General features: G+C 39.6%; 1 protein-coding gene across 24 annotated transcripts in view; it reads right to left on the bottom strand.

Moving 5' to 3' along the window:
- FER (FER tyrosine kinase) overlaps nucleotides 1-26999 on the bottom strand; it is a 464961-nt gene that overhangs the window by 237511 nt on the left and 200451 nt on the right. For all 24 annotated transcript variants that reach the window (XR_008709039.1, XR_008709040.1, XR_008709041.1 and 21 more), the window contains one exon: nucleotides 8037-8126. Coding sequence is in view for 19 of the 24 variants with exons in the window: in XM_055565828.1 (XP_055421803.1) it covers nucleotides 8037-8126 (90 nt within the window). In the remaining 5 variants the exon portion in view is untranslated. The remainder of the gene's footprint in view (nucleotides 1-8036; nucleotides 8127-26999) is intronic.

Genomic DNA, 26999 nt, shown 5'->3' with positions numbered 1-26999 from the left:
CAAAGACAACGATGTTTTTTAAAAAAAAATCAATGTCTGGATTTTACTCAAATTAAGCACCCAAATAAGAAACCATTAAAAAAAAAAAAAACTAAAATGTAACAGCATCGAAAATATGCAAGTAAACCGCTCAGTGAGATTTGAAACAAGCTAAATAAAATTTCAACACTAACATATGAGTTTTTATGAATTTTTAATAAACATAAAAGTGAACATAATTCTCTTCTAAATCCTTATATAAATTTAGTTATTAGTTTAACAATTTAAGTAAAGAATTATTTCAAACCGAGTGTAATAATATACCATAGTGTCTACAAGTAACTCATAGGATTTTAAACATTTCTAAAAAATTCCATAATGACTCCTTTAATTTTAAAGCTATATATCACTGAGAGATTTTAGAGGCAATTAAGAATCAAATGTCATACAAACAGAAGAGAATCACCAAACACTTGCAGAAGGTGGGAAATACTGGCCTACTGAGTAGGAATCTGACTGACGGCAGTAAAGGCGACTTTCTATGAAAGGGCAATGTAAACAATTCTGGATATTTCACCTTCATGACTGTTTGCATTCCTGCTGGACAAACAGGATGTAAAGCAGTGCTTCCATCTTCAACAGGCACAAAGGCCTATCTGTAAATTGACAAATTCTATTTTTTTAGCAATAAAGTAGAATTGATCTTTTTTTCATGCACTGATATCTGTTATTTTTATCAAAAGCATAGTTTATCTAATGTTCACTTTATACTATGAAACTAGAAGCAAAACTCTTATTAACAAATTTCTTAATTAACAATTTTTGTACTTTTTGAGACTTTGAGTTTGTTCAGTCGTTAGGTAATAATATAACTATGATTACCATAATGATTAGGCAGAATTATATGCTGATCAGATTCACATTCTTATACAATTCTTCCCCAAACAATATTAATGTCACTCTTCCCCAAAGATATACAACTCAATCAAACTTGAATGTCACCTTACTTGCATGACTTTCCACTTCCTTGACTGCCTATGTGTGCACCTTCCAGGATCTCTAATAAGAGACCCTATCTCTAGCAAAATATATTTTTTAAAGGTCATTCATTTTTGGTCTCATACTTCTCCAATACCTTCTGATTTCTCCCGGCTTTGCTATTTCTTCCCTGCTTCTTTAGTTCCTCTACTCAACTTCTTTTTAGGAGTAATTGTTCTTTTTTCTCATTATTTTTATCCATTTACTTTTTCCAGTTGTGCCTGTGACTCTCATTCATTCTCTTTCATCTCATCACATTGCTGCCATTTTTTCTACAGCTTTATTTTTTCCAAATCAAACATCCTGACCTGAAGCTCATACAATGTTGCAGAGAAAATGTACCACTGCATCAATAATAACATTTTAGTCCATTAACTGTCTTCAGTGCAAATGCTATACTACACATCTCAACTAAAACTATTACCAGATCATTCTGATGAATCAGTATAAAATCACAGCTCAGTAAATTTGAAAATTTATCATCAAGTTGGGATTGCCTGTACAGAACACAGTGTCATTCTGACATGATCTGGGTCAAATGTTGTAAGCATCTGAGCAAACACATAAAAGAAGAGGCTTACTCTCTATGTGGCTTCCTAAGCGGCACTAGCGGTGAAGAAGCCACCTGCCGGTATAAGCGACAGAAGAGACTTGGGTTCCATCTCTAGTTCAGGAAGCTCCCCTGCAGGAGGGCATGGCAACCCACTCCATTGTTCTGGCCTGGAGAATCCCATGGACAGAGGAGCCTGGTGGGCTACAGACCATAGGATTGCAAAGAGTGGGACATGACTGAAGTGACTTAGCACACAGTCTCTATGTACTGAAATAATAGAAAATAAAGCTTGATAAGAGAGGAGAGTGAAAAAGTTGGCTTAAAGCTCAACATTCAGAAAACTAAGATCATGTTATCTGCTCCCATCACTTCATGGGAAACAGATGGGGAAACAGTGCCAGACTTTATTTTGGGGGGGCTCCAAAATCATTGCAGATGGTGACTGCAGCCAAGAAATTAAAAGACACTTACTCCTTGGAAGGAAAGTTATGACCAAACTAGATAGCATATTGAAAAGCAGAGACTTTACTTTCCAACAAAGGTCCGTCTAGTCAAGGCTATGGTTTTTCCAGTGGTCATGTATGGATGTGAGAGTTGGACTGTGAAGAAAGCTGAGTGCCAAAGAATTGATGCTTTTGAACTATGGTGTTGGAGAAGACTCTTGAGAGTCCCTTGGACTGCAAGGAGATCCAACCAGTCCATTCTGAAGGAGATCAGCCCTGGGATTTCTTTGGAAGGAATGATGCTAAAGCTGAAACTCCAGTACTTTGGCCACCTCATGCGAAGAGTTGACTCATTGGAAAAGACTCTGATGCTGCTGGGAGGGATTGGAGGCAGGAGGAGAAGGGGACGACAGAGGATGAGATGGCTGGATGGCATCACTGACTCGATGGACGTGAGTCTGGGTGAACTCCGGGAGTTGGTGATGGACAGGGAGGCCTGGCGTGCTGTGATTCATGGGGTCGCAAAGAGTCGGACACGACTGAGTGACTGAACTGACTGAACTGAAAGCTTGATAAGCTCTTCTTGAAAATTATGTATAATACTAGGGATTCAAAACATGTAATTCTGAGAATATTATTTAGTTTTCTTAGACATGACTAGCTACATGGAGAATTCAATCTATTTATGGCAGTGATATGATGTAAGAAGTTTAATTTTTATTTTTCCTATTTCTCATTTTTCTACATGTTACTGTCTGGGATAAATAAATAAATATTAAGTCCTTAAGGATAAAGGAAGACAACCAAGGTTTAAAATACATAATATCTAAGTTGAACTTAACAACATCCCTTGTCAGAGGAAGTACAAGGTTGTTCTGTTGGACTTGAAGAAAGACACTAAAAAACACGAGCAGTTTTTTATGTTATGAATGAAAATAACTATATTCCCTTATGCCAACGGTGAAAGCCCAGCATTATAATACCAACATGATAACCAATGTACAACAAACACAACTGAACCATAATTTGCTTATTTTCTAAACAGAAGCAAACAAGCAAATCTTACTTAGTATATTATTATTATGGATGCACATCATTATTTTTCAATATTTTTATTTTCAATCAAGTTCAAAGTAATTCAAAAATTTTAAAAAACCTAGATCCAGAAAAATGTTAATTTTAAGGTGACAGAAGAATAATTTAATAATTCTTCTGACATCTAAAGAACAGTTATCTGGACCAAAGTGTGCTTTATTTTTATTTTAAATAACATTTTTCAAAGAGTGCTACTATTATAAATGTGTTCTGTACTCCATTCATCAGTGAACAACTAGTACTTAGAAGGGGCTGTAAGACAGAAGAGATTGTTCAGCCACTTATAACAAAAATTCTGCAGTCAAAAAATGGCTCTGGAGAAAGGGCAGTATTCTTGATATGACTAGAACAGATCTCATCAAATATAATGTGGTTTGAAAGACTTTCAATGGAAATGGACCCTCATGATTGCCTGTAGGCTTTCAGATTATACAACGAACCCTGTCTAACACCCCTGGCCTTGATTTCAGAAGCAGTCTATGAGAAATAGTCCTCAATGCAAATTCATAACTGCCTGAAGCACGAAAGATGCAGGATATGAAGCAGACCTCAGCGCCTGGAGGGACTCAGGATAGGCTATTTAACTCCTTTAGTGCAGTAGAAAAAAAGGAACGCCTGCTTGGAGCTGATACAGCGTATTAAAATACTAATCTCACCATAACAGTAAATATTAAACATCTATCATCAGATACTATAGTCTGTTAAAGTCAAATTCACCTATGAGCTAATTATCTGACATTCTTCCTTCCAGCAACATTTCTGATTAAAGTGCTCCATCAGACTGTCTTCACAGAGAGATCTACATTTTAGCCACAGTGTAAAAAATGGCAAAATAAGTAGCTATGAGAAGTTCAATGGGAATACTATCATGATTAATCCATTTCCCTTTGTATAATGCAATTAACAGTTTTATCTAAAATTATGCTCTAAGCTCCCAATTTTATATGTTTGAGTAAAAAACCAGCGATTTCATAGTTGCTGCTTTTAGATTTTAAATTAAATATGCTTCCACACTTTAAAAAATAATTTGAATATATACCTCATACCATATGCAAATATTAACTTGCAGTGGATCAAAGACCTATATGTAAAACTACAGAACTCTAGAAGGAAACACAGGTGAGGGTTTGCATGACTTTGCACTAGACAATTTTTTTAGATACAGCACCAAAAGTATGTGCAATGAAAGAAAATTAGATAAATGGACTTTTGCAAAATTAAAAACTTGTGTGTGTCAAGACAATTCCAAAAATGACGGAAAAAAAATTTTTAATTATGTATCTGATAAGGGGCTTGTATTCAGAATATATAAAGAACTCATAACTCAACAATGAAGGAAAATCACCAATTAAAACATATACAGTGGATATGAATAGTCATATCTCCAAAGAATACATACAAGTGACAACAAATCACATTAAAAGATACTCAACATCATCAATTGTCAGGAAAATGCAAATAAAACTACAATGAGATATCATTTCATACCCACTAGGATGCCCATAATTTTTAAAAAATGGAAAAATAAAAAGTGTTGAGATTGTAGAGAACTGGAACACTCAAATAATATGCTTTGCTGGTGTGAATACAAAATGCTGCGAACACTGTGGAAAACAGTTTGGTAGTTCCTCAGAAATTAAACACAGAATTACCACCTGACCCAGCAATTCCCTGGTATATAACTGAAAGAACTGAAAACATACATTCACATAAAAACTTGTATTTGAATGTTCCCTGCAGCTTTATACATAATAGCCCAAAAGTAGAGCAACCCAAATGTCAGCTGATGGATAGGTAAACAATGTCAGATAAACCCACACAAGGAAACACTATTCACTCATAAAGAGCAATGAAGTTCCAATAAATGCTACACCGTGGATGAATCAAGAAGACACTACACAAAGTGAAAGAAACCAGGCAGGAGAAGGCCACATAGCGTGTGACTCTATTTATGGGAAATGTCCAGAAAAGGCAAATCCATAGGATCAAGAATAGATGAGTGATTATCAGAAAATTGAAAAGGGGGGAAATCAAGACCAATTGCTAATAGGAGTTTCTAATTAGGGAGACTGAAAGGTTCTGTATTTATATAATGGTGATGGTTCTACAACAATGAATATACTAAAACCACTGTGTGTATATGCTGAAATGGTGAGTTTCACACTGTGTGAAGTATATCACAAAAAAATAAATTAATTGGCTTAAGTTTGCCATTTTGGCAGGGTTCTTAAAAAGTTTTAAAGAAAAACTCGTTTAGAGTAATTAAAAATTTTCCTTCTTTTACACTACCTTTACCAGACTAGAATACTCAAAAATACTAAACTATGTCAGAAAAAAATTTTAATTATAATTAAATAGCCTCTAAAGTTTATTTATCTTAGACTACCATACTACCTGAAACCTTCACATTCACAGTAAGGCAGTAAGACTTAAGACCTCAGTTACCTGTGTAGTTGAGGGGAAAATCTTCTTCAAGTAAACAGGATATTTAACACCTTACAGAAGTAGTTCTGTACCTTTACTCACAGTGTACCACAGTGTCATAAAGTGCAGACTATCTCAGTCTTCTTAGTTCATAAGACTTCTGAATAAACCAGGGAATGTCAAAGGGCTCTTAACTGATGGATATAATGACTGCCTTAATCATGAAGATAAAAAACGTGATCAAATGCAAGACAACATACAGATTCCCTAGAATTCTTGATTACAGAGGGAAATTTTCTTAAATGAAACGGGCATTTCATAGCTTCAAGGATGTTGATAAGGTTATTAAAATGTATATATGAATGAGGTACATGCTTTGTGGGAAAGGCACTTCATTTCAGATAAAAGCAGTTAGTAAACACCAAATTTAACCTATATCAATCACTGCCAATTTAGTAATTTTACTTAAGAATAAGGTAAATACCACTTTTAAGTAGAGACAAAACATGTAAATATCTTAAGGCATTTAAAAAGCTATGATTTATATCAACTAATTACGAAGATTGTGTACAGTATATCTGACGTACTTTTAGGAGTGCTAACCCCATACAACTTCATCTTAATGAACAAACAGGATTTCTCCTTTGTTTCTAGATGTAAATCAATGTGTCTTAAAGGAAAAGAAAAACCTCTTTCATCCTCTGTTTAAAAAATACTTTAAATATTTCCTTGTAAGAACTGTTTCTTTTTCTTCTAATGTGCTGTGCTTAGTTGCTCAGTCATGCCCGACTCTCTGTGACCCCACAGACTGTGGCCCACGAGGCTCCTTTATCCATGGGGTTCTCCAGGCAAGAATCCTGGAGTGGGTTGCCATGCCCTCTTCCAGAGGATCTTCCCAACCCACGGATTGAATCGAGGTCTCCTGCATTGCAAGCGGATTCTTTATCACCTGAGCCACCAGGGAAGCCCTTTTCTTCTAATAAAAATTATCAAAAAAACTCTCCTCATAGAGTCTCTGAAACTTCTCATGAATTCTTAATCAAGTCTCCTATGCCTTACTTTGACTGTCAAATCATAATAAACTAAGTCTTATAAACTACTATTTATCTGTAAAGTTGTAAATTTACGAAAATAAGAGCAGGAGATAAGGCTTGAAAGAGACGTACTCTGTCATGTGGCTCCTGCACATAATTTTAATTTTCATTTGCTAGTTAATGCCACATGAGACGGTCTGCATTAGTTTTCTCCTGTGGATACTTCTGAACACTGAAAGTGACAATGGCAGCATCAAAGGTTAAAAGATAAGTTGAAAATCTTTTACGCAAAATATATTTTTCTTCCTTTTTTTAAATTAAAATACCTGATGCCTTGCCACAGTTGTGTATAAAAGATTGTTGCTTGAGTGGAATAAATATGGGAATATGTCTAACATATTAAAAAGCGTGCATGCTCAATCATTAGATCGTGTCCAACTCTTTGCGGCCCCATGGACTTCAGCCCACCAGGCTCCTCTGTCCATGGGATTTCCCAGGCAGGAATACTGGAGTGGGTTGTCATTTCCTCCTCCAGGGGATCTTCCCAACCCAGGGATCAAACCTGTGTCTCCTGCTTGGCAGGTGGATTCTTTACCACTGAGGCACCAGGAAAGCCACATATTGAAAAGGAACTATAGTAAATATATCCAAAATGTGAATGAACATTGAACTAATCTAAGGTTAGGAAGCACTTTTTTTTTTTAATATATGAGTAGGTCACATTGTTTTAGCTAAATGTTTAAAGAACAAGAAATAATATTAAGATATTATGTTGTAGAAACTTGGCAAGATGGGGGGATAAGCATGTAATTAGTTTGTACCGAATATTGTTTCAACCATCATTCAATAAAATACTATAAAGCTCTATACTGTGAGTGAGGCATGGCTAGAATAAAAAGCTTGATGACTTAGTATTATAGGTAATGAAGCAAAAAAATACTTTATACCTTTATATATAAATGGAATAAGAATTTTTTTTTATCTTGCTTGGCTATAGCTGCTATTACTAGGAGTAGTGAATATTCTATACATTACCATGTGCCACACCCAAATTTCAAATGGACTTTAATTTTCCAATTAAAACATTCTTAAAAATATGAACACATATAAACTGATACATTTTAAAAATACATATATAATAATCCCTATTATAAAAATGTTTCACTGTAAAATAATTATATTTAAAGTTTTCCTCAAATAATGCTACAAAGTACATAAAATACTGTAAGTACTTATACATAATACAGAAAGTCTACAAATCAAATTTATTTCTTTCCTCCCTATTTCACTGTTACATGGGTCTTACTACACATATCATTAATATACACACAGATTCACATGCACACATAAGTTAAATTGTCTACTTACCTTTCCATTGATAAATACAAATTTACATGACATTCATTGATATATCAGAAAAAAGCTAGACAATGACTATTTTCAGTAATGTATAGAGTTCATCGTACTTACTGAAGAGCCCAGTGCAGATTTTGGAGACCTAATGATTCCAGCAATTGAGTGACGAATAGACTCAAATCTGGACAGCCTCTCCTTCCTTTCCTGGAGAGATGCAGAAAGCAGCTGTTAGCAGTAGTAAACTGTCGGGTACACACACAGCTACGCTAGGCAATCAGGCATTTATCCGCAGCTTAAGTCCATTCACTCTGTCTTGCAAGTAAATGAAATGCAAGTTTCCTAACATTCCAAGTGATAAGTAATCAAATGCACATGAACTCTGCAGCATTTTATTTGCCTGTTCGCTCAATAAATATCATGATTTGGGAAAAAATAAGAAAGAAATTCATGAGATAAGAGAAAACAAGAAATGCAAAGAAAACCCACAGAAACACAAGCATTAGCACAAGGCGGGGCAGGGGAGACACAAACTAGAAGGAATCAGTCTAACAGAAAATTTCTGACGGTTGTGAGGGATTTTCAAGGAAAAAACGGGAGTCGAGGGGGCAGGAGGAGAATTGTACGGAATGTATTTCTAAACAGCGAATTTCACTTGAGCAGCGTGGAGGTTTCCCAGAGACTGACGTGATGATGAGAACGATGGCAACGGAAAGGACAAGGCACACCAAGCAGGCAGGGGCGGCAGCTCTGCCACTAAGGGAGCGCGTCCAGGCTACTATTTGCTACGGGATGCATTTCTGCCGGTCACATACCACAACGGAAGGAAACTCTTCCTTAAAATTTCAAATCCTTAGATCCGTTCTACAGACACAGGTGATGGGAGAGGTAAGAGAGGTTAGGAAAGAAGAGCAGGAAGGAAAGCAACACTGAGAGCCTGGAGGTGAGAAGAACGACAGCAAAGCGCGTGTGAGGGTAGTAAAAGCACTGACTAATGGTCCCATAGCGACTCCAGTTCCACCGCTGGCAGCAAAGAACGAGGCACCACAGCGCCAAGCTCTGTACTTCCATGTCTTCCAACAGCAGTGATGCTCGACTCGACTCGTTGTGGAAAAATAACCAGAGCAGGCCACAAACAGCATGTTCCGTTTCCTCTCATAGATAAACACTGTTTCCTGCCACGTCAGTAAACACAGGATGTCATGGCATCGCACCATCAGCCTCTGCGGCTGCCTCAGCTGTCCACCCTGAGAGGACTCAGGATGGAGAAGAAAGTGGACACTGGCCCTCGATACCAGAGGTGCACGTCAAAGGGACAACTTCAGTGAGCCAGGCTCCTGCACCTTCCCACACACAGAAAAGGACTACACTTATTAACATGAGACGTCCACCTTACTTTAATCAGCAGTAATCTACTGATGTTCCAACTACCTGGCTGCTTGCAAAAATTCCTATCTGTTATGACTCCTCCCTGACCTCTTCAGTGCAATCTCTCGAGACCTATCTGAGGGGCTGTGTCCCGGGCTTAAGTCCTCAACAAGCCCATCGATAAAACCTAATTCCCAAGCTTTAGGTTGTGTGTTTTTGTTTTTGTTTTTTCAATTGACACTGTGTCTCCAATACCTATAGTATGTCTCTTTATATAGTAAATATTTTTCGTCACATGCTACCTGGTAAACATCATGTTTCCTGGAATTTAACCTTTGTCTCTCCACTTGCTTATTGCCAGGTTATTTGCTGTTATTCTACGAGTTGTGGTACTGTTAGTTTTTATTATTCTACAAACATATGCCTACTAATACTTTAAAATAATCTTAGGAGATCAATTGAGTCAATGCTCTTAAAATATTAAAGAGAGTAGAATCCCTATGTAGGAGTACTATGAGAACTGAACTGAAAATTACATGGGAGGTTATGCAGAAAAGTAGAATATTCAACGGAGAGATTTAAGTGTTAGAATGTATTTTACTTGCATATGTTTACAGCAATATTCACTTTCATGCTAAAAATAACTCTCTTCAAGCTACATCTTGGGCATCAAACCCTACGAAAGTAAAGAGAACAATTTCTCCCCAAGCCTCTTAATAATGCTAAAGAGAAACATTTTCTTAAAAAGCTATTACTAGAACTGATTCAAATGTATTCTTTTTAATGGCTGAGTAATACTCCATTGTGTATATGTACCACAGCTTTCTTATCCATTCATCTGCTAATGGACATCTAGGTTGCTTCCATGTCCTGGCTATTATAAACAGTGCTGCGATGAACATTGGGGTACACTTGTCTCTTTCAATTCTGGTTTCCTCAGTGTGTATGCCCAGCAGTGGGATTGCTGGATCATAAGATAGTTCTAATGAGGTGGATGAAATTGGAGCCTATTATACAGAGCGAAGCAAGCCAGAAAGAAAAACACCAATACAGTATACTAACACATATATATGGAATTTAGAAAGATGGTAACAATAACCCTGTATACAAGACAGCAAAAGAGACACTGATGTATAGAACAGTCTTATGGACTCTGTGGGAGAGGGAGAGGGTGGGATGATTTGGGAGAATGGCATTGAAATATGTATAATATCATATATGAAACGAGTCGCCAGTCCAGGTTCGATGCACGATACTGGATGCTTCGGGCTGGTGCACTGGGATGACCCAGAGGGATGGTATGGGGAGGGAGGAGGGAGGAGGGTTCAGGATGGGGAACACATGTATACCTGTGGCAGATTCATTTTGATATATGGCAAAACCAATACAATACTGTAAAGTTAAATAAAATAAAATTAAAAAAAAAAGCTATTACTAACTAGGTAACACTAGTAGATAGGTCTAGATGTGGAATAAAAAAATTGCTTCCCTTATATCAAGTTACAAAGCATAATATTGTCTGTATTCAAAGGAATATGATCAGTGAAAGAACCTTTCATTTAAAGACACTCTTCAAATAATGTGATCTTAAAAAAATGTATTATTAGAAGCAATAAATAGACTGTTTTATAAGAAATAATCAAACACGATTCAGTTCAGTCGCTCGTCATGTCGGACTCCTTGCGACCCCATGAATCGCAGCATGCCAGGCCTCCCTGTCCATTACCAACTCCCGGAGTTCACTCAGACTCACATCCATCGAGCCAGTGATGCCATCCAGCCATCTCATCCTCTGTCGTCCCCTTCTCCTTCTGCCCCCAATCCCTCCCAGCATCAGAGGCTTTTCCAACAAGTCAACTCTTCGCATGAGGTGGCCAAAGTATTGGAGTTTCAGCTTTAGCATCATTCCTTCCAAAGAAATCCCAGGGCTGATCTCCTTTAGAATTGACTGGTTGGACCTCCTTGCAGTCCAAGGGCCTTGCAAGAGTCTTCTCCAACACCACAGTTCAAAAGCATCAATTCTTCGGCACTCAAGTTTCTTCACAGTCCAACTCTCACATCCATACATGACCACAGGAAAAACCATAGCCTTGACTAGAAGGACCTTTGCTGGCAAAGTAATGTCTCTGCTTTTGAATATGCTATCTAGGTTGGTCATAACTTTCCTTCCAAGGAGTAAGAGTCTTTTAATTTCGTGGCTGCAATCACCATCTGCAGTGATTTTGGAGCCCAGAAAAATAAAGTCTGACACTGTTTCCACTGTTTCCCCATCTATTTCCCATGAAGTGATGGGACCGGATGCCATGATCTTCGTTTTCTGAATGTTGAGCTTTAAGTCAACTTTTTCACTCTCCACTTTCACTTTCATCAAGAGGCTTTTTAGTTCCTCTTCACTTTCTGCCATAAGGGTGGTGTCATCTGCATATCTGAGGTTATTGATATTTCTCCCAGCAATCCTGATTCTAGCTTGTGCTTCATCCAGTCCAGCGTTTCTCATGATGTACTCTGCATAGACGTTAAATAAGCAGGGTGACAATATACAGCCTTGACATACTCCTTTTCCTATTTGGAACCAGTCTGTTGTTCCATGTCCAGTTCTAACTGTCGCTTCCTGACCTGCATATAGGTTTCTCAAGAGGCAGATCAGGTGGTCTGGTATTCCCATCTCTTTCAGAATTTTCCACAGTTTATTGTGATCCACACAGTCAAAGGCTTTGGCATAGTCAATAAAGCAGAAATAGATGTTTTTCTGGAACTCTCTTGCTTTTTCCATGATCCAGCGGATGTTGGCAATTTGATCTCTGATTCCTCTTCGTTTTCTAAAACCAGCTTGAACATCAGGAAGTTCACGGTTCACATATTGCTGAAGCCTGGCTTGGAGAATTTTGAGTATTACTTTACTAGCGTGTGAGATGAGTGCAATTGTGCGGTAGTTTGAGCATTCTTTGGCATTGCCTTTCTTTGGGATTGGAATGAAAACTGATCTTTTCCAGTCCTGTGGCTTAGAGTTTATAAAACATTTTAACCAGTGTCAGCTCACTTGGTGCCCAGATTTCCACAAATAAATGTGAAATTCTTTTACCAAAAGAATTTCTGGTCAGTGTAGCATTACATATCAAGTTTAAATAATCCACCTAACAATACATCAAATTATGCTGATTACTGTATCAATGAATTAAATGCCTACTTTAACAATTAAAATTAAAAAGCTTCTCTTCAGTTACCATGGACAAAGCATCTAATTTTGCCTGTAGGCCTGCTAAGGCTGGTGATGATTTAACAATGTAAAGAGATTTCTCCAGATAAACAGGGATCAGTTCTAGCTAAAAGTCCCTCAAAGTGGAGACAGCTGCGGGCCAGTGAAGGAGGGAAAGGAGAGGCAATGTGATGAAGTAATATATGATGTTATCAAATAATATTATGATGAGTAGCCTATAAAAATTCCATAAAGGTATCTAGAAAGAACAGATGCAGTACCAGTTTCACATCTCATTTAAGAACAGCTTTTCATTCCATTAAAATTAAAGCAGAGCTTCTCAATATCCCTCTCAATATATATATATACATATATATATAATAACTAAGAGATTTCCATAATAATTAAAAGCCTATCTATGATAACTCTTTCAAAACATTCTGAAAGAAATAATATCTTAATTACAGTTCAAATAAAACCAAACCTATCCAGTTTCCCAAATCACTCTTTACTGAAACTCTCAAATTATAGTAAAATAGGCTCTCAAGTTACCTTCATCTCCTGTCCAAAGGCAAAGATATAAAAGGCAAGTATTGAGGTTTTGCTAAAAATGAACCCCTCTTCCAAATGACAGTCTATATAGATGCCGAAGTAAATTACAAACTAACGACTTGAACCAAAAAGCACGTGCTGCTGCTGCTGCTAAGTCACTTCAGTCGTGTCCGACTCTGTGTGATCCCACAGACGGCAGCCACCAGGCTCCCCCGTCCTTGGGATTCTCCAGGCAAGAACACTGGAGTGGGTTGCCATTTCCTTCTCCAATGCGTGAAAGTGAAAAGTGAAAGGGAAGTCGCTCAGTCGTGTCCGACTCTTAGCCACCCCATGGACTGCAGCCTACCGGGCTCCTCCATCCATGGGATTTTCCAGGCAAAGTACTGGGGTGGGGTGCCATTGCCTTCTCCGAAAAAGCACGTAACAGGTCTCAAAGCAAGGCTCTTAAAGGAGGCACTATTGGGGGCAGGAGGAGAAGGGGACAACAGAGGATGAGATGGCTGGATGGCATTACCAACTCGATGGACATGAGTTTGAGTGAACTCCGGGAGTTGGTGATGGACAGGGAGGCCTGGCGTGCTGCGACTTATGGGGTGGCAAAGAGTCGGACACGAATGAGCAATTGAACTGAACTGAAGGAAGAAGGAATACGATTCTTGATGTCAGAAGAGAAATTTGGGCAAACCACTTAACTACTCTGGCTCTTAGGTTTCCATATCAGCAAATAGAAGAACACTGGACTAGACAAAAATTTTCATCTTGAAAATTCTGTGACCATTGCTCGACTCCCCAGTCATCTGTACCACGCTGATCACTAAGGACGCTCTCACAGAAGGGTTGCACTGGATCAGGCTGGCAACCAGAGTTACTGCCCCTGGGGGACTCAGTCACACCTGACAGATGGTGCCCCCAGAACTTGTCCCCAGGAAGGGGGAAAGAACTATGGAGAGAGGTGACACCAGAACACTCTTTGGTTAATAACTGCGCATTCATTGAGGCAGTAACCATGTATTGTTTCTCATAGACTTCTGTAAATAAACTCAATCAAATAACATTCTTAGAAGGAACACTGAAAGGGATTATTCTTCCCTGCAGGAACAGTCAGATGTTTACAAATCAGCAGGCGGTAAGATTCAAGAAAAAGATAATATTCACAATATTCACTCTCAACCTCCAGGCTGTGTGCCAAATATCTTTGGGACTTCTTATGCAAAGCAGCCATGAAATTTGGAGTGATTTTGTGAGGAATAGCTGCAGGGAAATTACAATGCTAGAGAAGACTGTCTCTCAAAAAAAAAAATTCTAAACAGTTGATAACTCCATAATGTAAATGAAACACTGCAAATATCAATAAGTCCTTCATAAAAGGAATGGATTTATAAATAAACAAATACCTTAGTCTTTTGCAGATGTTGATCTGCTGGAGAGAATGAAGGACACACAGTTTCTACTCCCATCACAGTACAGAATTTAAGCATTAAAACAGTTTCTAAATGATTTATTCTAGCAATTGGGTTCTTACTGAAGACAAATCATTTTAGAAGTATTTACTGCCTGGGAAACTCGTTCATCATACTGTTTTTCTTGGATGCTTGCATATTAAGAATATTTATTAAAGTAAAGACAGTAATAGTGAAATTTGCTCAGTTGTGTCCGACTCTCTGCGACCTCGTGGACTATACAGTCCATGGAATTCTCCAGGCCAGATTACTGGAGTGGGTAGTCTTTCCCTTCTCCAGGGGATCTTCCCAACCCAGGGATCAAACCCAGGACTCCCATATTGCAGGGGAATTCTTGATCAGCTGAGCCATCAGGAAGGCCCAAGAATACTGGAGTGGGTAGCCTTTCCCTTCTCCAGGGGATCTTCCCAACCCAGGGATCCAACTTAGGTCTCCCGCATTGCAGGTGGATTCTTTACCAGCTGAACCACAGTTCAGTTCAGTTCAGTTCAGTCGCTCAGTCGTGTCTGACTCTTTGCGACCCCATGAATAGCAGCACGCCAGGCCTCCCTGCCCATCACCAACTCCCGGAGTTCACCCAAACTTATGTGCATGGAGTCGGTGATGCCATCCAGCCATCTCATCCTCTGTCGTCCCCTTCTCCTCCTGCCCCCAATCCCTCCAAGTATCAGGGTCTTTTCCAATGAGTTAACTCTTCACATGAGATGACCAAAGTATTGGAGTTTCAGCCTCAGCATCAGTCCTTCCAATGAACACCCAGAACTGGTCTCCTTTAGGATGGACTGGTTGGATCTCCTTGCAGTCCAAGGGACTCGCAAGAGTCTTCTCCAGCACCACAGTTCAAAAGCATCAATTCTTCGGCACTCAACTTTCTTCACAGTCCAACTCTCACATACATACATGACCACTGGAAAAACCATAGCCTTGACTAGACGGACCTTGTTGGCAAAGTAATGTCTCTGCTTTTGAATATGCTATCTAGGTTGGTCATAACTTTCCTTTCAAGGAGTAAGCGTCTTTTAATTTCATGGCTGCAATCACCATCTGCAGTGATTTTGGAGCCCAAATCCAAAAAAATAAAATCAGCCACTGTTTCCACTGTTTCCCCATTTATTTCCCTTGAAGTGATGGGACCAGATGCCATGATATTCGTTTTCTGAATGTTGAGCTTTAAGCCAACTTTTTCACTCTCCACTTTCAGTTTCATCAAGAGGCTTTTTAGTTCCTCTTCACTTTCTGCCATAAGGGTGGTGTCATCTGCGTATCTGAGGTTACTGATATTTCTCCGGGCAATCTACAAGGGAAGCCCAAAAAAAAAGAAAGACAACCCCCTTGCTAAGTCAAGCATTTTCACCTTTTGAAATAATGAAATAGGAAACTAAATGCACAAAAGGAATGCTTGAATGATTAAGAGTTTATCTTAAAATAACAATGCTGAAGAAATCTATGGTATAATAGAATGGGGTTCAGCGAAACCCAGGCTGTAAAGCTCCCCATCATACTGCCTGCTTTTCTGACTCTGTATCCTCTTAAATAAGGTGACTTCTCCTCTAGGGAAACAAATCCCAAGCGTCAGGCTATAATCAGCTCCCTTCCTGTTCAATATCTAAACGTAATTTGTGTTCCATGGAGCTTTCCTCAAGTGTAGGAACAAATATCCATTATAGTTTTTTATAAAGTACCCAGAAGTGCAAGATGCACACCAACCAGTTTCCTTTTGAGGACCTCACTGACTCAATTTACATACAGATAGATTTTGCTCAGTAAGCAACTGTGCATTTCAGTAACTTAAAAAAGTACACTATTATTAATTAAATTATTAAGACATCTTAACTGAAATTCTGCTATTAAAATAAATAAGGGACATAATAATAAGACCATACATTTATTCCCTTTGCTTAAACTAACAAATTATGAAATATATATGTTATAATGTATAGACTATATAGAGAATGAAAGTGTTACTTCATTTGAGGTCCCTATGTCTAGTAATCAAGGCACTTTACCAACTTCAGCCCCACCCTCACTAACTCCCAAGCTCATTATTATATTTAACAAACTGCTCTGATCAGGCCGAAACCATCCCCTTGTCACTAGCTGTGTAAGCGGCACGTGCCTCTCCCAGCGTCTCTTCCTTCTCTCTCTTCCTCTTCCCTCTCTGTCTCCCGTTTCCCTTCTTTCCTCCCATCCGTCTCCCGGGTCACAGTGAGAGCTTATAAACTTTAGCCATCATTATTTGGGTTTTACTAATACTGACAAGGACATGTGGGCAGTTCCCATCTTTTGGCTGTTGTGAATAGTGCTGTAATGAACATTCATACAAACATACTTGAGTATCTGTTTTCAACTATTTTGGGGATTTATACAGGAATGGAATTGCTGGGTCATATGGCAGATCCAACCAGTCCATCCTAAAGGAGATCAGTCCTGAATATTCATTGGAAGGACTGATGCTGAAGTCACGTGATGTGAAGAACTGGCTCATTTGAAAAGACCCTGATGCTGGGAAAGATTGAAGGCGGGAGGAGAAGGGGATGACAGAGGATGAGATGGTTGGATGGCATCACCCACTCAATGGCATGAGTTTGAGTGAACTCCAGGAGTTAGTGATGGACAGGAAGGCCTGGCGTGCTGCAATCCATGGGATCGCAAACAGTCAGACACAACTGAGCAACTGAACTGACTGAACTGAATCTGCCTGCAGTGCAGGAGACCTGAGTTCGATCCCTGGGTTGGGAAGATCCCCTAGAGGAAGGAAAGGTTACCCACTCCAGTATTCTGGCCTAGAGAATTCCAAGGATGGTATAGTCCATGGGATCGCAGAGTCGTACATGACTGAGTGACTTTCACTTCCATGTCCTATGCATTGTTCTATCTGTGGAAGTTACAATGGCTAATGGAGCTTATATTTTAATGCTTTTGAGTTGAGAACGTTTACACGTAATATCATCACTACTATAGCCATTCTAAAAACAGATATCCTTATTTTTCTTGAGTAAACTCAAGAAATTTACTCCGTTAATTTTACTCAGTCAACAAAAATTGTAATGTCATTTTGGCCTTTCAGAACACATACTCCTGATTTTAGGTTGGTCATAGGAAAAAATAAAGGGAGATAGCCTGATGGCAATTCTATATTTTAACTTTCAGAGGAACTGCCAAACTGGTGGACCCATTTTACATTCCCACCAACAATGTATGAGGCTTCTAAATTTTTCACATCCTCACCAACACTTGTTATTTCTGTTTTTCTGATTATAAACATCCCAGTGATTGTAAAGTGCTGCTTGCCTTCATTTTTTTTAAGGATACTTTCACTGAAGATAGAAGTCAAAGTTGAGGCTTTTTTTTTCTTTTGTTCCAGCGCTTTGCGTTCTGGTCTCCATTGTTCCTCGTATGAAGTCAGCAAGAATTCATGTCATTATTCCCCTGTACATAATGCTTATTTTTTATCTGATTGCGTTGTAATCCACTAGGATATAAGTACATGTAAATTTTTCTTTTAACTATTCTTTTTGGGGTCTGTTAAATATCCTGGATTTCTGGACTGAAAGTGTTAGAAAACACAACCATGTCTGTTCAAATACGTTTCTATTCCCATCTCTCTCTCCCTTCTTAAATTCTAATTATTAAACATGTATGTTAGTCCTTTTGATATTACCCCATGATCTCAAATACTCAGTTGTCTATTTTTATCTTTTTGCTTCATTCTAAATGCTATCACCTGTCTTCACAGCTCACTGTAATTGTCCTGTGTCCAGTCTACTGACAAGTCCAGCTAATGAATTTCTCAGTTCTGATAAATTTTTCATTCTAGAATTCCCATGTTTATAGCATCCACATTGCTGCTGAACTGCTCCATACACACTGTATATCTTTTCACACACATTGTATATCTTTTCTTAGACCCCTAAGCATTTTCATAAGCTATACTAAAAGACACTAATAATACCAGTGTCATCTCTAAGTCTGCTTATTTTCTGAGCGGTAGGTCACATTTCTTACTTTTTAGTGGCCATACAATGTTTAACAGATGGTTTCTATTAAAAAAAAAAAAAAGCAAAATCTGAATTCTATATGTTTACCTCAAGAAAGAGGCACACATACTCTTTTTTCCTTTCAGGATGCTAGAACTGGGGCTGTAGTTAATAAGCTGGGCTTGTCCTCTGCTACTGCTTTGGTTTGAATTAATCCATCACCAGCTTCAAATATTTGGGGCTAGATCAAGTTTTTCTTCCAGAGAAGGCAATGGCACCCCACTCCAGTACTCTTGCCTGGAAACTCCCATGGATGGAGGAGCCTGGTAGGCTGCAGTCCATGGGGTCGCGAAGAGTTAACTCGACTGAGTGACTTCACTTTCACTTTTCACTTCCATACATTGGAGAAGGAAATGGCAACCGACTCCAGTGTTCTTGCCTGGAGAATCCCAGGGACAGGGGAGCCTGGTGGGCTGCCGTCTATGGGGTCGCACAGAGTCGGGCATGACTGAAGCGACTTAGCAGGAGCAGCAGCAAGTTTTTCTTCAGCTACAGATGGAATCTGAACTGTGGCCAGATTCCAGCAGGCTCTTTGGCAGGGGTGAGGGGGGCAGAAGGCAGGCTCTGGGGAGCTCTCTTTCCTCCCCAGGCTCACCCGCTACATTATATCTAAGATAACTTTCTACCTTCTGTAGCCTTTAGAAGGCCACTGCTCCCAACTCTGTGAAGACCCACAAGTCCCTGCAGAGATTCCATCTGAGAGAGGGTTCCTACATTCTTTTGTCAGTAAAAACCCAGAGGGCTCAGTCCTCCTGTCCCTAACCTCAAACAGCCACCCCACGTCCCCCAGACAAGTCTGCAACACTTTTTACACGTGAGGAGGATGTCACTCGGAATATCTTTCTCAAGCGTTCATCTCTGATTCCCTGCTGAACTCAGCGAAGACGTGAGCAGATCAGAAGCGGCCTCATTCTGTGGGGAGGGCTCCCCCAAATTCTAATCTGTCCCGCCAGCCTACACTGCTATCACCAGTTTGGTTAAAGCTTGTTCAGTTGATTTCTCCTTATTCCTTTCAGTGGAACTTTCTTCTTATCACACAGCTTCACCCAGGATGGAGGAAATCATAGGTCTTTTTTCCCCCCTAAGAAAGCTTGTCACTTTCTGGATTTTGGTTCATTTAGGTTTCTTTCTGTCCTCAGATCTCTGATGAGTCTTTTTTTTTAACTATTATTTTGTACCGTATTCTCTGATAAGTAACCTACTAGTCATCATTTATCTTTATTCACAAATCAAGAAAATAAAAAGACATACTTTAAGGGTCTTCAGTAAGAAGTCATTAATTTATCAAAAGTTACAGACTTGAATTTAACTACTATTTTCTAAAGCAGTCAATTATCACAAAAGGCCTTTAAAGACTACATTTCTCAGAAAATTATTTAAAGGGTTAACATCCAGACTTCTCAGAAATTTTGATGGCTATTCTGTTTTGGTTTTCTTTTGTTGATTGCTTTTGGGAGGTAAGGGAGATGAAGTTTATTGGTCTTGTATTTGCTGCAGACCTCACAAGGATACTATAAAGACTACTGTGTAACATATTTCATTTTTTGTAAAAGGTTTTAAGTTTCCAACTTTATCTGAGAAGTTTCATGAATGGAAACATACTGTTTGATAGTCTCATACTGCACATGTATCAATAATCCTCTTATCTGTTCAGAGCTCCTTTTGTAACTAGAACTGAGAACATTTCAAGTTTCAAGGCCTCAGTCAAGACTTTATTAGAATGGAATCAGAAACAGCAGGACTCAAAAGAGAATCCTGACTTAAAAAAGAGAAAATCATAAATTTTAAAGAAAGGAAATGTGGTATGTATAATGTTACCCTTGCATTATCAGCAAATAAAATACAACCGGGAAACCTGTTTTAGAAGGAAGCAAACTAGGCTCTAAGCATCTGTCTCAGCCTCAGCCCTCCTGAGATAATACAACACTGCAGCATCGTGGCACCACCGCGGGGAGTGAAGTCGATACGCTAACAGGCACAACTGAGAAACCAGGGCACATGCCTGACGACACGATTCGGAATCTCTGGACATATCCAGAAATCTGAGGGGATAAATGCTCTATTTTGTCTTAACTAATCTGCCATAGTTGACTGCTATTATGGAATGAATACAGTAGGCTTTCTTAGAATATCCATGAGTAATTAAAGATTACTAATAAATAATTACAACTGTCACAAATGTCACTAACAAAATAATGCACTAACATTTTTAACATTTTGGACATATGTTAACTTCTAGCAGGAAAATGAATATTTTAGTATTGAAATGCATCAACATAAATGTCAAAATTCTTTGCAAAATAAACATTTACTATGTTGTGGTGCTCCTTCTTACTGATTCCCATTAGTTGAACAGTTTCAGCACATGACACACGAAATAACTGCCCAATGTGTTGGTGAAAACCCCAGTGTAGATGGTTATTAATAGATATTATATTGCAAAAGGTTTAGTAACTGCACAGATTTTAGAACTGCTCAGTTAAACAAATATTTAAGCAGATTTCTTAAATGCAACATGTCTCAGAGCCTCAGTAATGTACTTTTTTGGGGGGGAAATATTCTACAAAATTCACCTTAAGAAATGATGTCATGAGGATTTCATTAAAGGCAGTAGGAGAGAAAACATTCTCTTTCACTTTACATCAGTCATGGCTTTTCCTGGACATTATCCTCAGATATAACAGGTCCAAATTAACGAATTCCAGTTTGTCTCTTTCTGGCCACAAGCACCTACCCCACTGGTGTGCTTTTAACTAGATCCACTAAAACCATGTTTCAACTTCACTGAAGCCCTAAGGCTTTGAGTCTCCTAATTTCTTCCACTCCATCACCTTCTCTTTTGTTCTCTTCCTCACTGAGATGACCATGACGCCTCACTCCACTGACACTCGCCATATTCTCAATTCCCTTGCTCTCCGGTCTCCTAGTTGTCCCCACACAGCAAACCCCAACCATGGACAGATCCAACTTTCTGCTCTCTCTGAGCTAACATTTGGCAACTCACCACTGTTGAGAGAGTCACGTGATGATTGCTTCAAATGGGCCCTAAATATCTGACATACGATGGCATTTCGCTGGTCAACTCACTTCTTAATGCTCCCACTTCCTCTGTCCACCCTTTCCTACTTTATGTGTCTAAACCACCTTGATCTACCCTCCCCTGCCTCTTTAGAAAGAAACTACAAGGCAGAAACCCCTTCAGCATCCCTTTTCATGCCCACAAACGCATTCCTTCCCCTCCCATTCTAATCCCGTCCCCATGTGGACACATGGAGCTGTCTCTCTCCCACCGAGGACGGCCACTCTACTTGTACTTCCTGCCTTTCTGCCCTCCCAAGGACTTTACACCTTTAAACACCTAACAGACCTCTCTGTGATGCACTGTCCCACTGACTTTCATATTTAAGTTGCTCTCATAAGGAAACAAGAAGATTTAGGAGGAGAGAAAGGAGGGAGAGAGCAATGAAGAGAGGAGATGATGAACCTTTCCCTTAACCACATACTCTGCTCCATTTATTGTGTGCTCTTCACAAAAGGGAAAAAAAAATCCCTAAAAGAGTTATCTATGTCAGCTAGAAATCTTGGGACCAAGTCTCTGTTTCTAAGTAACAGGTATTAATCTGTTTAAATTAATAAAGCACTCATTATATTTACTGGTATTTTCAGAAATTCATTCACTGTTTCACCACCGGGCAACAGGCAGAGCAGAATCAATAAGAAAAAAGAGACACCAAACTACTAGCCTAGAATACTCAATGTGCAGCTCCAAATATCATACCTGTAAATCAGGAAGAACTCTGATTAGGTATCACCATACAAGCCACAGTTCTCATTTGAAAAATAAGAGTGGGTATTCACTAACTAACTGTACCAATGGTCTCACAAAGTTATTAAAGTATAATGGTATATGTGAACACAATGTACATAATGGTACAATAATTCTAAATAATTAAAATTATATTTTTATTAAGCAAAATTATTATATTGGAGAAAAAGTTTAGAGATATGAGAATCTGAACATCCCATAAATCCCCTTATTCCTACTGAGTTCTCCATGGATTTTATAATTAGCATTGTCTATCTCTGTCTTTATAGAGGATACCTTAATTTATACGTATTGGAAATGCTCATAGACAAGATTATGACAAAGAAAGTGTAGTCCAGAAATACTAGCAGCTTGAGGAAAAAACACTATACCGCTGAATACAGAGTTGACTAAGCCCTTAAATAAAAAAGCCTCTCCAAGAAGGTTTCCTGTAGTTACCTCATTCAGAGCAAAACTTCATGAAGATTCTAATAAAAGTACATGAAAAGTTATGAATGGTCTTTAAATTTTTATTCCTGATGACAACATTCCCCACAGCATTCTTTTGGCTGTGATTATATTCTACCTATCTCAATATACAACTAGAGGCAAAAAGTGATTGGTTCAATTGGAAGTGGCAGCCCAAAAGTTGAGAGGCTGTATTTTTTTTAAATCATAGCCAAAGTGAATGCCAACTGTCTTGACTAAACTTCCCTAGGTTTGCATGACCTACATATCCTAGAAAGCACGGCTTTTAAGCACCTTGATTGTTCTACACTATCTTCATTTCTTAGTCAAACTGGCATTCCTATTTCAAGATATATATTCCAACCATTTTCTCCTCGCTAAGCATTAACTTCCTACCTTATAAGTAGCTTCAGTGTGTTTTATCTGAGATTCAAAATAGTTTATAGAGAAGAAAATTTTCCTATAAAACGGGAGGAAAGCTGATACAAATACATATAAAGTCTGGTAGTACTTAGATGAATTCACAACTTCTCAGGATGGGTAAGAAAAAGAGGAAGTGGTTTACAGTCTATCTAGGTCTAATTTAACACGAATAGCTATGCTCAAAGGCACATATCAAGCTCAGCAGAAATATATATATATATATATATATATATGTATGCTGCTACTGCTGCTAAGTCGCTTCAGTCATGTCCGACTCTCTGCGACCCCATAGACGGCAGCCCACCAGGCTCCCCCGTCCCTGGGACTCTCCAGGCAAGAGTACTGGAGTGGGTTGCCATTTCTTTCTCCAATGCGTGAAAGTGAAAAGTGAAAGTGAAGTCGCTCAGTCATGTCCGACTCTTAGCGACCCCATGGACTGCAGCCTAGCAGGTTCCTCCATCCATGGGATTTTCCAGGCAAGAGCACTGGAGTGGGGTGCCACTGCCTTCTTTGTATGTGTGTGTGTGTGTGTGTGTGTGTGTGTGTGTGTGTGTGTGTGTGTATATATATATATATATATATGTATGTGTGTGTGTGTATATACACTCAAGAGAACAAGAATAATACTGTATAGATGTGTTTAATTCTAATCATGTTTTCATGGCCTTAGACATAGCAAAAATTTTTCCAGAGCCTCAAAATGCCATTTAGCCATATTCAAATAAGCTTCTCAGAAGACAAAATTTATCCCTCAGAAAGCATTTTAAACCCGCTTAGTTCATGATAAGCTCACAATTCACATTTAAAATTCAAAGAGCATAAAGAACTTTATCTCTAACAGATATGAAGCTGAAAGAAGACAGGTACTGCTTTTTCTAATCTTCAATATAAGATTAAAATATCAATGATTTCCTTGGCCACAGAAGTAACTGAAACTGCACAATTAATTTGCATTATTTCTAATTCAGAATACTTTTGCATAGCTATACTTTATTCCAATCAAAAACCCAATTTTTATCAGTACTACTCAATAATATCTATAGAACTGACTGACAGAAACATAATATTTTCATTTGAAATAATACCAAGAGAAATAATAAAGGATGAATCTTAATTAAACAATAATCCTCTTTATCAAAGAATAAAGAAAAAAGATTATCTCACTAAAAAGTTTTTTTTTAATTCTAAAATGGAGTTTGGAATTTTCCTCTCATTAAAAAATAAAATACAAGCAATGAAATAACCTACCAGAAGCAATATTAAAGCATTATGAAAAGTACCCTAGCCTACGTTGTTTTTGCTTCATGTGATAAAACAGATGAGTTAATGGAGGAAAATTGTATAAGGACAGCAGATAATCAGGAAGCACTCTGTCAATGGAGGAAAGACCAGAAACACCCACAATGATCAACCTCAACACTGGGATAGTGGTACAACTAAAACACTCTTATTCTCCACAGATCACCATGCTACGTTTTCCTTCCCTCTGAAACGTAGCCACCTGTGAGTGTGGACAGAAAAAGGGAAAAAGTCAACCACATGCCCATGTGCCCCTGTCCCTTGCTGTCTACTTGCCTGCACGTCGCTGACCTTTGACCCACCCCCACACGACCTCAGCGCTGCTAGACTTGCGGGCACTGCGGCGCTCCCTTCTGACGACGCCCATCTCTCCCTGCTTCAGTGACATCGTCGCCTCTTGGTTTTCTCCGTCTGTCAGCTTGATGCACCTCATTTGTGTGTGTGTCTGTGTGTGTGTCTGTCTGACATGTGCTCAGTCACGTCTGACTCCCTGCGACCCCACGGACTGTATAGCCTACCAGGTTACTCTGTCTGTCTGGTTGATTCGTCTCATTCCCGTGTGTGTATGTGTGTGTGTGTGTGTCCGCATATCTGTGCCTGACATGTGCTCAGTCACGTCTGACTCCCTGCGACCCCACAGACTGTAGCCTACCAGGTTACTCTGTCTGTCTGGTTGATCCATCTCATTCCCGTGTGTGTGTGTGTGTGTGTGTGTGTGTGCATGTCTGTGTGTGTCTGTGTGTCTGTGTGTGTGTGTGCTCAATCACGTCTGACTCCTTGCAACCCCAAGGACGGTAGCCTGATAGGTTACTCTGTCTGGTTGATCCACCTCATTCCTGTGTGTGTGTGTGTGTGTGTGCATGTCTGTGTGTGTCTGTGTGTCGTGTGTGTGCTCAGTCACGTCTGACTCCCTGTGACCCACAGACTATGCCAGGTTACTCTGGTTGATCCACCTCATTCCCGCGTGTGTGTGTCTGTGTGTGTGCTCAGTCACGTCTGACTCCTTGCGACCCCATGGACGGTAGCCCGCCAGGCTCCTGGGTTCACGCAGTGCCCCAGGCACGTACACTGGAGTGGCTCACCGTCCCCTACACAGGGGATCTTCCCAGCCCTCCCTGATGTGTCTCTTGCACGGCAGGCAGCTTCTTCCCCAGTGCGCCACCTGGAAAGCCCTTATTACCCACCCCTTGTCTCCGCCTGGCCCTCAACACCAGTCACTCAACATTCCCCTCTGTGGCCCTCCTCTCCTGCCCCACAGTCAAACACAGTTATCTCCATCACTTCACTTATAAACCGCATGCTGAGGATTCCCAACAGCCACATTTGCAGCCTGACCTCCAACTAGCACTCGCCATCCTTCACCTAGTCCAATCTGTTGTCCTTCTGTTCCGATGACCCTCATCTTTTGCGGTGAGCACCACCAATGACAGAACTCCCAAGGCAGAACTCTGGAGGGCAATCTTGGTACTCCTTCTCCCTCATAACCATCTCCAATCAGTTACCAAATTCCAAAGTCTGTATCTATAAAATACCTCCAAAACTGGCCCCAGGGACTCCCTGGCAGTCCAGGGGTTACAATTCCACGCCTCCACTGCAGGGGACACAGGTTCAATCCCCTGGTCGAGGAACTAAGATCCTGCACACGGCGCAGCACAGACAAAAAACAAAGACAGATTTAAACATCAGCCCCTTTCTTTCAGTACTCCCTGATTCGATTTAGGTCAGCACCAGCCTTCCTGGCCTGGATAGTTCTTTGCTCCTGTTTGCTACAAAACCCCAGAGTCCTCTTTGTGAAAAGGTAAGCCAGATAGATTCACTCTGCAGCTTACTGTCTTGAATGGCTCCTGCACTGTGGTCACCATAAAACCCCAGCTCACACACAAAGGTTTTTCCATAGTTTAAGCTCCGACATAATATCCAATATCATTTCTCTCCACTTAACTTTTCATACCCATAATGTGGTCATATATAAATGCTGAAGATTTAGAACACACCATATTTTCTCTTACCCGAGTAATACATGATGCCTCTCCCTTTTCCTGAAAAACTATTCCAATTTTCTGTCTTCTGGCCTGTCCAGTCCCGTGTCTTCTTCAGACACAAAGCAGATCTTCACCTGGAGGACTGAAGCTCTAAATCTAGGACATCGTCTTATGTTCTCTGATGGGACCCAGGCTTAACCCTCATCAAACTCCCCATACTCTTGTCATAATGATCTACTAACCTGTCTTTTGCTCAACTCTGAGCTCCTTGCAGACAAAGACTTAATCTCACTCAGCTTTGTATTCAAAGGTGAGACAGTGCGTGTGGCATATGAACTTCCCCAAATGGCCTCAATAGTACCTCCATCACACGCACCCTTCTTACCATAAAGACTCTGACTCCACTTTCTTGGGAAGTGGGGCATATGTCCTCTCCTCAAGATTCTGGGTGAGTACGTGACTATGGTGAAGGGACACGATGTGATGGCTG

Source organism: Bubalus kerabau, chromosome 1 (genome assembly GCF_029407905.1).
Source record: "Bubalus kerabau isolate K-KA32 ecotype Philippines breed swamp buffalo chromosome 1, PCC_UOA_SB_1v2, whole genome shotgun sequence".
In the NCBI taxonomy this organism is placed as follows: domain Eukaryota; kingdom Metazoa; phylum Chordata; class Mammalia; order Artiodactyla; family Bovidae; genus Bubalus; species Bubalus kerabau.
The sequence above is the reverse complement of the archived record's forward strand: the minus strand, read 5'-3'. Positions and strand labels throughout refer to the sequence as shown.